The 12,363-nt window shown below is 47.2% G+C and overlaps 1 protein-coding gene across 1 annotated transcript in view; it reads left to right on the top strand.

Moving 5' to 3' along the window:
- Positions 1 to 12,363, top strand: part of CLCN7 (chloride voltage-gated channel 7) — a 40,156-nt gene that overhangs the window by 15,993 nt on the left and 11,800 nt on the right. The window contains exons 10-18 of the mRNA XM_081169476.1: positions 817 to 910; positions 3,627 to 3,691; positions 3,815 to 3,931; positions 4,764 to 4,818; positions 5,549 to 5,609; positions 6,920 to 7,058; positions 8,804 to 8,897; positions 10,699 to 10,868; positions 12,269 to 12,320. Coding sequence (XP_081025602.1) covers positions 817 to 910; positions 3,627 to 3,691; positions 3,815 to 3,931; positions 4,764 to 4,818; positions 5,549 to 5,609; positions 6,920 to 7,058; positions 8,804 to 8,897; positions 10,699 to 10,868; positions 12,269 to 12,320 — 847 coding nt within the window. The remainder of the gene's footprint in view (positions 1 to 816; positions 911 to 3,626; positions 3,692 to 3,814; positions 3,932 to 4,763; positions 4,819 to 5,548; positions 5,610 to 6,919; positions 7,059 to 8,803; positions 8,898 to 10,698; positions 10,869 to 12,268; positions 12,321 to 12,363) is intronic.

Here is a 12,363-nt window from a genome sequence, read left to right as displayed (position 1 = left end):
AAACATCAAAACTAACAAACTGAAGTCTCTGAAAGTTTATGAATAGATATAATGAAAAATACTCTGGAACAGTGCTCATGCAATTATGTGACTACAGTTGACTACATAATCGCATGAGCACTGCTCCAGAGTATTTTTCATTATATCTATTCGAAAACAGATTGGTTAATGAAGAAATTACATATCTTTCTACTTACTAGTGTTGAACTAATTGGCTGATGAAGAATTCAGCGAAACAGTAGTTGTTATCTGGAAACACTGTTCAGCAGAGTTCAGAGTTGGACATCAGAATTGGACATTTGCTGATTATACAAAGCTTCACAGCTTGCTCTCCGCCGGGTAATGTCTGGCACCGTAATTCATTTAAGGACTTTCAGAGACTTCAGTTTGTTAGTTTTGATGTTTTGAATTATTCCATAAAGTTTTTCACATTCTTATTGTTTCTGGCCATCGTGTTGCTTTTGATATTGCTGACTGATATTTAGCAACACAGGGGTTGGTTTGTTTACACCCTCATTTCCTTGGACAGCTGACCTCATGGCCGTTGGAACCATTGAAGGAAGGGGTTTGAAGCAGTTGTCCTCCTCCCTCACCAAAGTTGCTTCGTAGTCCTGGGCCGTCTTGGCAAGCTAGCATTCTTCACAGTACACAAAGGAAGCTGCTAGTGGTCTTTGTGGTGGGCTCATTCGTTGGGTGGGGGGCGGGCATTGCTTGAGTTACTTAGGGGTTGCAGAGCATCCAGGGCTTTTTGCGCTCATGTGTGTTAAGAGACCCATTCCCAAGTTCTAATCCACTCCGGGCTGTGTTTGCTTTTAGATCTTTGAATATTTCCGGAGGGACACGGAGAAGCGGGATTTCGTCTCCGCCGGAGCTGCTGCTGGCGTTTCGGCTGCCTTTGGGGCTCCTGTCGGTAAAGCTCCTTTTCTTTCCCACTGGCAAAACTAGAGAGGTGTTTGCTGCACTTCATTAGTATTATTGATGACGATAAGCATCATTGTTATTCCTGTTACTGGTTGCTTTGTCCAAGTGTCTCAGAGCGTCTGTGTCTTCTGGCAAAACCGTTTACTGCAACCCATTATGAGCCATGGTGATAACTGTGGTGATAATGATGCTAATGCTAGAGATGGTCATGATATTAATACAGTAAGCATGCAGCTTTCTCTTGCTTTACTTGTGCGACTGCAACCTTATGTGGGCGGGGGAAATGAATAAATAAATGGAGAGCCAGGGAAACTCCAGGACCCTGTCAGAGCCTCGCGCCTCCTTCTCAAAGCCCAGCACCTCGCTATCTAGGTTTAAGAAGGCACCCCCTCCGATTGTTGTTGTTGTTGTTTAGTCGTTTAGTCGTGTCCGACTCTTCGTGACCCCATGGACCAGAGCACGCCAGGCACTCCTGTCTTCCACTGCCTCCCGCAGTTTGGTCAAACTCATGTTCGTAGCTTAGAGAACACTGTCCAACCATCTCATCCTCTTTCGTCCCCTTCTCCTTGTGCCCTCCATCTTTCCCAACACCAGGGTCTTTTCCAGGGAGTCTTCTCTTCTCATGAGGTGGCCAAAGTATTGGAGCCTCAGCTTCAGGATCTGTCCTTCCAGTGAGCACTCAGGGCTGGTTTCCTTCAGAATGGAGAGGTTTGATCTTCTTGCAGTCCATGGGACTCTCAAGAGTCTCCTCCAGCACCATAATTCAAAAGCATCAATTCTTCAGCGACCAGCCTTCTTTTACGGTCCAGCTCTCACTTCCATACATCACTACTGGGAAAACCATGGTTTTCCCCTCCGATTACACAGCCCTAAACTGTTGTTGCCGTTGTCGTTAATTATATGCTGCCCTATACCTGCAGATCACAGGGTGTTTCACAAAATAAAATTACAATATAAAAACCACAAAATACATAATAAATATAATAACAGAAACAACCAATACAGTGGTACCTCTGGTTGCGAACGGGATCCCTTCTGGATCCCTGTTCGCAACCTGAAAGGAACGCAACCCGCATCTGTGCATGCGCAGGTCGCGATTTGTCACTTCTGCGCATGCGCATTATGTCTTTTTTGTGCGCATGCGCGAACGGCAAAACCTGGAAGTAACCCATTCTGGGACGCAACCTGAAAACGCTCAACCTGAAGCAAACGTAACATGAGGTATGACTAATCCATTTAAAAGGGCATCGGATGTTGATCAGCCAAAGGCCTGGTTAAAGAGCAACGTTTTCGCGGGGTGCCTAAAGGTGTACAATGAAGGCGCCAGACAGACCTCCCTGGGGGGAGCATTCCTCAGACGGGGAGCCATCGCAGAAAAGGCCCATTCTCTCTTTTTTATATATATAAATTTTTTATTGGTTTTACAAAGATTTTTTATAGACAATACAAACAAATAAAGAAACAAACAAACATGTATAATTTCATATCCTTTTTTTCATAAACCTTACTTCTTTGACTCCCCCAAACCTCCCCTTTCTACATCCCAATTTCCAAAATTATTTCAGCAAATCCTAACATTTAATTTTGTCAAATTTGTCCCTTATTACTTTCTTTTACTTAATCTTTTACAGCTGTAAACCCCTCTTTTTTCCTAAAACCTCGACATTTTAGCTTTCATTAATTTTACAATATTTCTTAAATTTCTTCCAATCTTCTTCCGCCGTCTCTTTCCCCTGATCACGGATTCTGCCAGTCATTTCAGCCAGTCCCATGTAGTCTATCACCTTCATCTGCCATTCTTCCAGAGTGGGTAGATCTTGAGTCTTCCAATGCTTTGCGATGAGTACTCTTGCTGCTGTGGTGGCGTACATAAAAAAAGTTCTATCTTTCTTTGGCACCAATTGGCCGACAATGCCCAAGAGAAAGGCCTCTGGTTTCTTAGGGAAAGTACATTTAAGCACCTTTTTCATTTCATTATATATCATTTCCCAGAAAGCCTTAATCTTCGGGCACGTCCAGCAAAGGTGAAAAAAAGTACCTTCAGTTTCTTTGCATTTCCAACACTTATTATCAGGCAAATGGTATATTTTTGCTAGCTTGACTGGGGTCATGTACCACCTGTAAATCATTTTCATAATATTTTCCTTTAAGGCATTACATGCCGTAAATTTTATACCGGTGGTCCACAACTGTTCCCAGTCAGCAAACATAATGTTATGACCAATGTCCTGTGCCCACTTAATCATGGCTGATTTAACTGTTTCATCTTGTGTATTCCATTTCAGCAACAAGTTATACATTCTAGACAAATTCTTAGCATTGGGCTCTAACGGTTCTGTTTCTAATTTTGATTTCTCCACCTGGAAGCCAATTTTCCTGTCTTGTTTATAAACCTCCATTATTTGATAATAATGGAGCCAATCTCGTACTTTGGTCTTCAATTTCTCTTGACCCTGTAGTTTCAATTTGTCGCCCTCTTGTTCCAAAATTTCCCAATACTTTGGCCATTTGGCCTCCATATTGAGTTTTTTCACAGCTTTGGCCTCCAATGGCGACAACCATCTAGGAGTTTTGTTTTCCATCAAATCTTTATATGAAAAGGCCCATTCTCAATCCGCGCCTGGTGTTCCTACCTTGAGCCGCTCAGCTCCTGCCTCCGGGCGGACAAGCCAAGTCTCACTGGCTCTGCCTTTCCCTCCCACCAGGTGGTGTCCTGTTCAGCTTGGAAGAAGGCGCTTCCTTTTGGAACCAGTTCCTGACCTGGAGGATTGTGAGTCTGGGGGGCTGGGAGAGCTTTCCCAGGGCAGGGGAGTGGGGACTGCAAGGCGAGTCCTCGGCAGACAGGCCGACTCTGGCCATGCTCCTCACCGCTCCCCTCTCTCTCTCTCTGCAGTTCTTTGCCTCCATGATCTCCACCTTCACCCTGAACTCCATCCTGAGCATTTACAAAGGGAATCCCTGGGACCTGTCCAGCCCCGGACTCATCAACTTCGGCCGGTTTGACTCCGAGGTAAAAGGCAACATCCTTTCGAAGCTTCGCTGCTGCCACCTCCTCCTCCTCTGGCCTCCACACACAAATTCTCTACGTAACCAGAGAAGGAGTGGAGAGAATGATGATGATGATGATGATAATAATAATAATAATAATAATAATAATAATAATAATAATAATAATTTATTTATACCCTGCCCATCTGGCTGGGTTTCCCCAGCCACTCTGGGCGGCTTTCAACAGAATATTAAAATACCGTAATACATCAAACATTAAAAGCTTCCCTAAACAGGGCTGCCTTCAGATATCTTCTAAAAGTCTGGTAGTTGTTTTTCTCTTTGACATCTGGTGGGAGGGTGTTCCACAGGGCGGGTGCCACTACCGAGAAGGCCCTCTGCCTGGTTCCCTGTAAGAAGTCGAAATGAGGGATACAAATGTAAAGGAAGATTATTGTTGTTAAATTGAAAAGTGTGTGTGTGTGTGTGTCTGTATGGGGTATTGTCCCCTTCCTGAAACTCTGGAGAGCTGCTGCCAGTCAGTGTAGGCTAAGTGGCCCCAATGGGCTTGCATCAGCGTAAGGCAGCTTCCTATGTTCCCAATAGCTCATTGGGTAGAGCACGAGGCTCTTAACCTCAGGGTCGTGGGTTTGAGTCCCATCCTCCGGCAAAAAGATTCCTGCATTGCAGGGGGCTGGTCTAGATGACCCTCGGGGGTCCCTTCCAGCTCTATGATTCTATGATACATATTTTGAAAACATGGTGGCGCAGTAGAAGGCAGTTCCGTCCTTGAGGTGCTTTACTGCTGTCACAGTTTCCAGAGCTCACACCTGCTTTCTTTCTTCCTTTTGCAGAAGATGGGGTACACTTTTCAAGAAATCCCAATCTTCATATTCATGGGAGTGGTGGGTAAGTGGCCCCTATTTAAGCAACACGATAATGTGACTTCCCTGTTTGTGCATCAATCTCTTTCACAGATGTTACTCCGAGGCTGGGGGAGTGTGCATGTGCCCCCCCCCCCCGTTTTAAAAAGAAATAAGTTCCACCAGTAATGCATGCCTGACATGCAGCAGCAAATCCGTCATGGTCAACAGCTAGAAAGGAGCTGTGTCTGTTATCAGCCCAAAGGCCATTTTGGGGCATGCAGTCCTTTCTCTGTGCCTGCCTTTCCACAGGGCAAAACTCCTCTGTGCTCTGTTGACTCCACAATCCTCTGCATTTCTGCGGAGATTCCAGCATCTGGCAAAGAACTTAATTCCTTAATACCTCGGCCCCTGCACACAATACAGAATTTTCCTCTGTGGAACTGGGGGGATTTCCTGGCTTACTGTGAGCCCCAGAAGAAAGGGAGATGGAGGGGGAAGACATGACCCTATGTCTGGGGTGGGCGTAGGATTTTCCTGATCGTACAGCAGAGTGGAAATGTAGAGGATTTCCTTTGCAAAACTGTTCTCCACCTTGCCTTCATCCCAGTCAGATGCATCTTTTCCACAGCTGCCCCAAAGAGAGAGTTATGGGATTTCTGCAACCTATACTTCTAACTTACTCCATTCTGATTTGTGTGGTTTTGAGCGGCTGGTTCTTTGCTCTGACTCTGTCAAGACCTATTGTCAGGTGTTTTTCTTCCTCCTGGCTGCAGGTGGAGTTCTCGGAGCCATGTTCAACGCCTTGAACTACTGGCTGACGATGTTCCGCATCAGGTAAAAACCCTGGCAGAAGGTAACCCGGAATATAACAAGCAGCAAACTTCAGACCCAGGGCAAGGACTGGAGTAAAACCCATTGCAGGATGGCTCAAGCCAACTGCTGCACGTCCAACAATGGATGCCTCTTTAAAAGGCTTTGCATTTCAGCTTTTTACACCGCCGGGCCCTTTCTTTTGACACAGGGTTCGGAGCTTAGCTCCATTCACAGGCGTCGCTGAGCTGAGCCACCCAGAATTTGGCTGAACCAGCATTTCAGAGGCCGCTTCACATTCCTGCCTGGATGTTTGTTTGAGCCGGAAACCTGCGATAGTACTTTCGTTTGCGTTCTTCTTTTTTTTATAAAGTCTGGCACACTTCTGCCTTTGTCAGGCCTCTGCTTATTTCCCCAGATGGCTTTCCTTTTGGGGCGAGGGTTGCTTTTACGGGAGCAAATGAGCTCAGCTCTGCAGCCGCCCACCTTGCCGGAAAGCAGCCAGGTCTGGAGAAAGGCCATCTTAATTTTTAGCTAAAGGAAATAACCGAAGTGCCTGGGCAGGAACTCCTTTTTAGGACTTACAGTTCTGGGACTGTGTGGGGTGTGTGTGTGTGTGTGTGTACCTGTTGGAAAGAGATGGAATGAATCACAGGCTGCCACTCATCTCCTTAACTCAGTTTTTTATTATTACATTTGCCTCTCACCTCTCCTCCAAGGAGCTCAAGGTGAGACGCACACGCCTCTCCTTCCTTATTTAATCCTCAGAACAACCCTGTGAGGTTGGTTAGGCTGAGCGTCAGTGACTGGCCCCCAAAGTCGCCCAGTGACTGATGGAGGATGCTCCTGTCTCTCCAGTCTCGAAGCAAGATCCAGTTGGCTTCCATATTTGGAATCGGAATATAATAATAATAATAATAATAATAATTTAATATTTATACCCCAACCATCTGACTGGGTCTCCCCAGCCACTCTGGGCGGCTTCCAACCAAGTATCAAAAACAATACAGCGTCAGACATTAAAAACTTCCCTAAACAGGGCCGCCTTCAGGTGTCTTTTAAAAGTAAAATAGTTGTTTATTACCTTGACATCTGCTGGGAGGGCGTTCCACAGGGCAGGCGCCACCACCAAGAAGGCCCTCTCCCTGGTTCCCTGTAACCTCACTTCTCGCAGCGAGGGAACAGCCAGAAGGCCATCAGTGCTGGATCTCAGTGTCCGGGCTGGATGATGGGAGAAGGGGCTGCTATTTGTCCGTTGCTTCAGGTGGCAAAATGCGTTGGGCCGGCCCTGCTCCCTAACCCCTTGTGTTTTTTCTTTTCTTCAATCTCCCCAGGTATATCCACCGGCCGTGCCTCCAGGTCATCGAGGCCATGCTGGTGGGCGCTGTGACAGCGGCTGTGGCCTTTGTCATGATCTACACCTCGGCAGACTGCCAGCCCCTGCAAGGCAGCGGCATGGCCTACTCACTCCAGGTGGGAAACGAGTGGCAGAGGGGGACTGTGGGTGCCGGCTGCCCCCAGAATGGATGCCTTTGGGCAACGGGGGCTTGAGGCAGGAGAGAAGTGGAGGCAGGTCCGTTAGGCACCTTCTCACCAAGTTCTGTCTTCTGTCAACTGGACCCCACACGCCTCTCTCTTCGCTCACAAAAAGGAAATGAGTTTCCTTCAGCTTCGTCTCAACACTGTGCCCTTAAAGCACTTTCTTTCCCTCAAAGAATTCTGGGTATTGTGGTTTTTTTAATAATAATAATAATAACAATAATAATAATAATAATAATAATAATAATACATTTTATTTATACCCTGCCCACCCCGGCCAGAGCCGGGCTCAGGTTGGCTAACACCAGTAAAATTGCAGTAAAAACATAATGGGGGGGGATTTAAAATACAGGTTAAAATGCAATTTAAAATGCAGCCTCATTTTAATAGTAGCCCATAGATCAAAACCATAAGGGGAGGGAAACATAAGGGTCAGACTGAGTCCAAACCAAAGGCCAGGCAGAACAGCTCTGTCTTGCAGGTCCTGCGGAAAGATGTCAAGTCCCTCAGGGCCCCAGTCTCTTGGGACAGAGCGTGCCACCAAGTTGGGGCCAGTACTGAAAAGGCCCTGGCCCTAGTTAAGGGTCTCTGAGAGCTGTAACTCTGTGAGGGGCAAGCTACAGTGCCCAGAATTCTCTGAAGGCAAAGATGTGTTCCGGATGTGTTTTCAAGGTGCAATGTGTACACATGACTTCAGCCTTGCCCTTGTAGAGCGCGGCAGGGAGGAAGATGGCGGACAATACCGGAATTAGTCATCTGCTGCTGTTGTTTTCTGTGGCTCCCCCTGCTGTCCGTCACCCTGCTTTCAGCCCAATGGGAGCTAGCCGCTGTTGGTGAGATGCTGGGCGCATCCAGCTGGCAAAGTTGCGCAGCCGCTGCTCCTGGCAGTGAGCCCAAGTTTGTATGTAGCTTTGGCAAGCAAAGCTTTACCTCTCTGGCATCATGCAGAGAAGCTTTTGAAAATGTGTGTGTGTGTGTTTGGGGTGTGGGGGAACGTCTCTTCCTTTCATAAGTGAGCATCGCTTTTACGAGAGGACAGCAGGCTGGTACACACATTTGCGATTTGATATCACCCCTGGGTTTATTTGCAAGCCCTTCTCAAGCCAAATCTCTGAGCCGTTCCCTGCCCCAGATGTTAAACGGCTCAGGACCGCAATACCTCAAGGACCACCTCTTTCCATAGGAACCTACCCAGACCCTGAGATCATCTTCTGAGGCCATTCTTTGTGTGCCTCTTCCTCAGGAGGTCCGGGGGGTGGCAACACGAGAACGGGGCCTTCTCTGCAGTGGCTCCCCATCCGTGGAATGCTTTCCCCAGGGATGTTCACCTGGTGCCCACCAGACAAAAACGTTCCTTTTCAACCAGGCCTTTGGTTGTTCTGTTTGACATCCTACACCCTTTTAAAATGTGGCTCTTACTGGGTTGTTGTTTTTATTCTGATTATATATGTTGTGATCTTTTCTGTGAACTAACCTGAGACCTCCAGGTATAGGCTGGTATAATAATAATAATAATAATAATAATAATAATAATAATAATAATAATATTATTGAATCCAGTGCTCATAAGGAACAGCAGCCTGTGGTGTTGGACCCGCGCTTCTTATTTCTTTTCCTTTCCTTTCCTTTTTTACTTTTTACTGTGCCTGCAATAACACGACTTCTCCTCTCCCCGCCAGCTCTTCTGTCCTGATGGCGAATACAACTCTATGGCTGCCGCCTTCTTCAACACACCAGAGAAGAGTGTCGTCCGCCTTTTTCATGACCCCCCAGGTCGGTTGCTCCCCAACTAGCAGCGTCCAACCATCGCCAATCGATGGAGGGATGTATTCTTCCTAATATTCTATAGCAGGGTTGGCTAGTTCCTGTCTCAGGGCCTAAATCCAGCTCCACGACCAGCAAATGTTATTCCCCCCTCCCAACAAGACCCCACTGATATTGGTGACAGCATATTTAGATGGATACACAGACCAACAATAATTATCTATCTATCTATCTATCTATCTATCTATCTATCTATCTATCTTCTGAGAACAGTCTTTTCCCCCAAATTATTTTTATTGGCTTTCCAAGTTTTTACAAATCAAACCAAATTACCTAATTTAATAAAGTTTCTTTTTAAAAAAAATCAGGTTTCCGGCTCCAGTTGCAAACATATGTCCATCTTTTGCTCTTGTAGCCACATCAACTCTTCATTAATATCCATTTCATCCTTCACTTCTTGTTGTCCATTCCTATAGCCACCCCTTTTATAGTCTTTATAGGTCAAAACCAGCACTTTGAATTGGGCCTGGAAATTTATGTGATCTACCTGAATTACTGTGAATTGTTGTGGGGGGGGGGGTTGTATTCGAGGTAGGATTCATTTGCTTTTAAATTGTATTATTTCCCAACCTTCCTGGCCCTTCCTTGCATGCCTCCGAAGAAGGAGAGCTCTCTCCAGCTCTGTGGGAGATGCAACTTGTTCCATCGCTTAATCTGCTCCCACAGTTCATGAGTCTCTTCTCCTTCCTCCCACCCCCTCCAAATGTTTAGCCTAAATGTGCATTCCTGAAATCTAAAACGGGACGGCAGGGGGCTTGCAACAGTCCTTGGCTTTCCTCCTTTCTAAAGGCTTTACCTGATGTTCCTGTGGCAGTGGAGCCGGATGAAGGAATTGAATTTTCTTTTCACAGTACCCTAGAGCCCAGCTTGGGATTTGTTCCCAAGTCCATGATTTGTTTTGCTGCACACAATGTTTTAATTAGGAAAGGCACATAGAGCTGCCCTAGCGGCTATTATCCATAGCTGTCAACGTTTCCCCTTTTTAAAGGGAAATTCCCTTATTCCAAATAGGATTCCTTGCAAGAAATGGGAAAAGTTGACAGCTATGGTATTATCACAGGGAAGGTTAGGGTGATTTGGACATGTTTTAGATGTATTGTGATACAGTCGTACCTTGCAAGTCGAATGGAATCCATTCCGGAAGTCCGTTTGACTTCCAAAACATTCAGAAACCAAAGTGCGGCTTCTGATTGGCTGCAGAAAGCTCCTGCAGCCAATCAGAAGCCACGCCAGACGTTCCGCTTGCGAAAATCATTCGAAAACCGGAACAGTCACTTCCAGGTTTCCATCGTTCGGGAGCCAAGGCGTTCGAAATCCAAGATATGACTGTATTTTATGCATTGTGACTTGCAGTTGTTTTTTTTACCGTAGTTCAGTAATTATTGTAACTGTTAAGAGTGGATAAGTATTATTTGTCAATGTTTTGAGAGTTGATGTCATTGTGTTTCCCAAACTTGGGTCTCAACCTGTTTTTGGACTACAGTTCCCATAACACCTGACCACTGGTCCTACAACTCACTGATAGGAGTTGTAGTCCAAAACCAGCTAGAGACCCAAGTTTGGGAAACGTGGCTTCAACCTAATTTTTTGAACCAGGAAAAACCCAAAGATGGCTCTTGAGACCTTCTTCTTTGAGGGGCTAAAATGCACGCCCCCTGTAATAAGGTGGGAGCACCCTGCCGATTTGCTGAGCGAATCTTGCTGCTGGTTGCAGGTTGTGGGGAGTGATGCTCTTTGCTCTCCCTCTTAGGCACGTACGACCCCATGACTTTGGGGCTGTTCACCTTGATGTACTTCTTCCTGGCTTGTTGGACCTACGGGCTAACAGTTTCGGCAGGTGTTTTCATCCCCTCCCTGCTGATCGGTGCCGCCTGGGGCCGCCTGTTTGGCATCTCTCTCTCCTACATGACCAGCGGCTGGGTAAGTTGCCCTCGCCTTGTGGTTTCGATCCTCTCTCCCCACCCGCCCACTCCCTTACGGTCCGGAGAACCTTTGCAGAAAACAAGCCCCTGGTTTTCACGGGTGGGAGGGGAGCTGGGAAGACGGAGGGCGTTTGATCTTCGCCAGGAAGAAGAAGTGGAAGCTTTTCAGCTCCAAGGGCCTCCTGGCAGTTCCCTCACTGCGAGAAGTGAGGTTACAGGGAACCAGGCAGAGGGCCTTCTCAGTAGTGGTCTTCTTATCTGGCGATCCCTCGTAGCCAAATAAGATTGTCTTCCATGAACACAGTTTTAAAAGTGAGTCTGTAAGTGGCTGTGGAGGCTGATTCTGGATCCACACATCCTTCCACAGTGGGGACATAGGTTTCCGGGCGGGAGTTGATCACGGTGAGGGTTTGCCAAGCGTGCCTTCCCCTTAGCGCATTTCTCCCTTTCATCCTGAGTTCAAGCGCTTTCAAAGCCCAGGACGCCTTTGGTAAAGGCTGTTCTCCAATTGGAGCGTTCGCAGGCCAATGTTTCCCGGTTGCCGGTGTTTACACTACATTTTTTGAGAGAGTCTTTGAACCCCTTTTGTTGGCCACCAGCATTACGCTTTCCGTTTTTAAGTTCAGAATGGAGCAGTTTCAGCAGTGGTGCCCGCCCCCGTGAAACGCCCTCCTGTCAGATATCAAGCAGATAAACAACTATCTGACTTTCAGAAGACATTCTGAAGGCAGCCCTGTACAGAGAGAGTGTTTTTTTAATGCTTGAGGCTTTGTTGTGTTTTGAATATTTTGTTGGGAGCCACCCAGAGTGGTTGAGGCAACCCAGTCATAGAATCATAGAGTTGGAAGAGACCACAAGGGCCATCGAGTCCAACCCCCTGCCAAGCAGGAAACACCATCAGAGCACTCCTGACATATGGTTGTCAAGCCTCTGCTTAAAGACCTCCAAAGTAGGAGACTCCACCACACTCCTTGGCAGCAAATTCCACTGTCGAACAGCTCTTACTGTCAGGAAGTTCTTCCTAATGTTTAGATGGAATCTTCTTTCTTGTAGTTTGGATCCATTGCTCCGTGTCCGCTTCTCTGGAGCAGTCAGATGGGTGGGCAAGCCAGCCTTCTTCCCCTGGGGGTTCCCCAGCTGGTGGCTCCCCTTCCCCTCCCCTGCCTCCAGCCTGTCCATGACACCCAACCGTCCCCTTGGCCTAGAGATCCACCACCACCGGTCTAGGCGAGTAGGGGGGCAGATGCCATGCCCCGGTTTGTTACTGCTGTTCACGGTGTGAAAGGTCCATTTCTCCAGTGAATGGGGAGGGAGGGGGCCTGGATCGGAGACCCTCCGACCTCTTGCTTAGTCCCACTGTCCTGAGCGATGACTGTTCCTCTCTCTTGGGGCTTTCAGATCTGGGCCGACCCAGGGAAGTATGCCTTGATGGGAGCCGCGGCACAGCTGGGTGAGTGATACACGTCTGGGGCAGGGAGGAGAAAGGGGCTCCG

Source organism: Podarcis bocagei (genome assembly GCF_964188305.1).
Source record: "Podarcis bocagei genome assembly, chromosome: 14".
In the NCBI taxonomy this organism is placed as follows: domain Eukaryota; kingdom Metazoa; phylum Chordata; class Lepidosauria; order Squamata; family Lacertidae; genus Podarcis; species Podarcis bocagei.
This window is presented reverse-complemented; position numbering and strand designations above follow the sequence as displayed.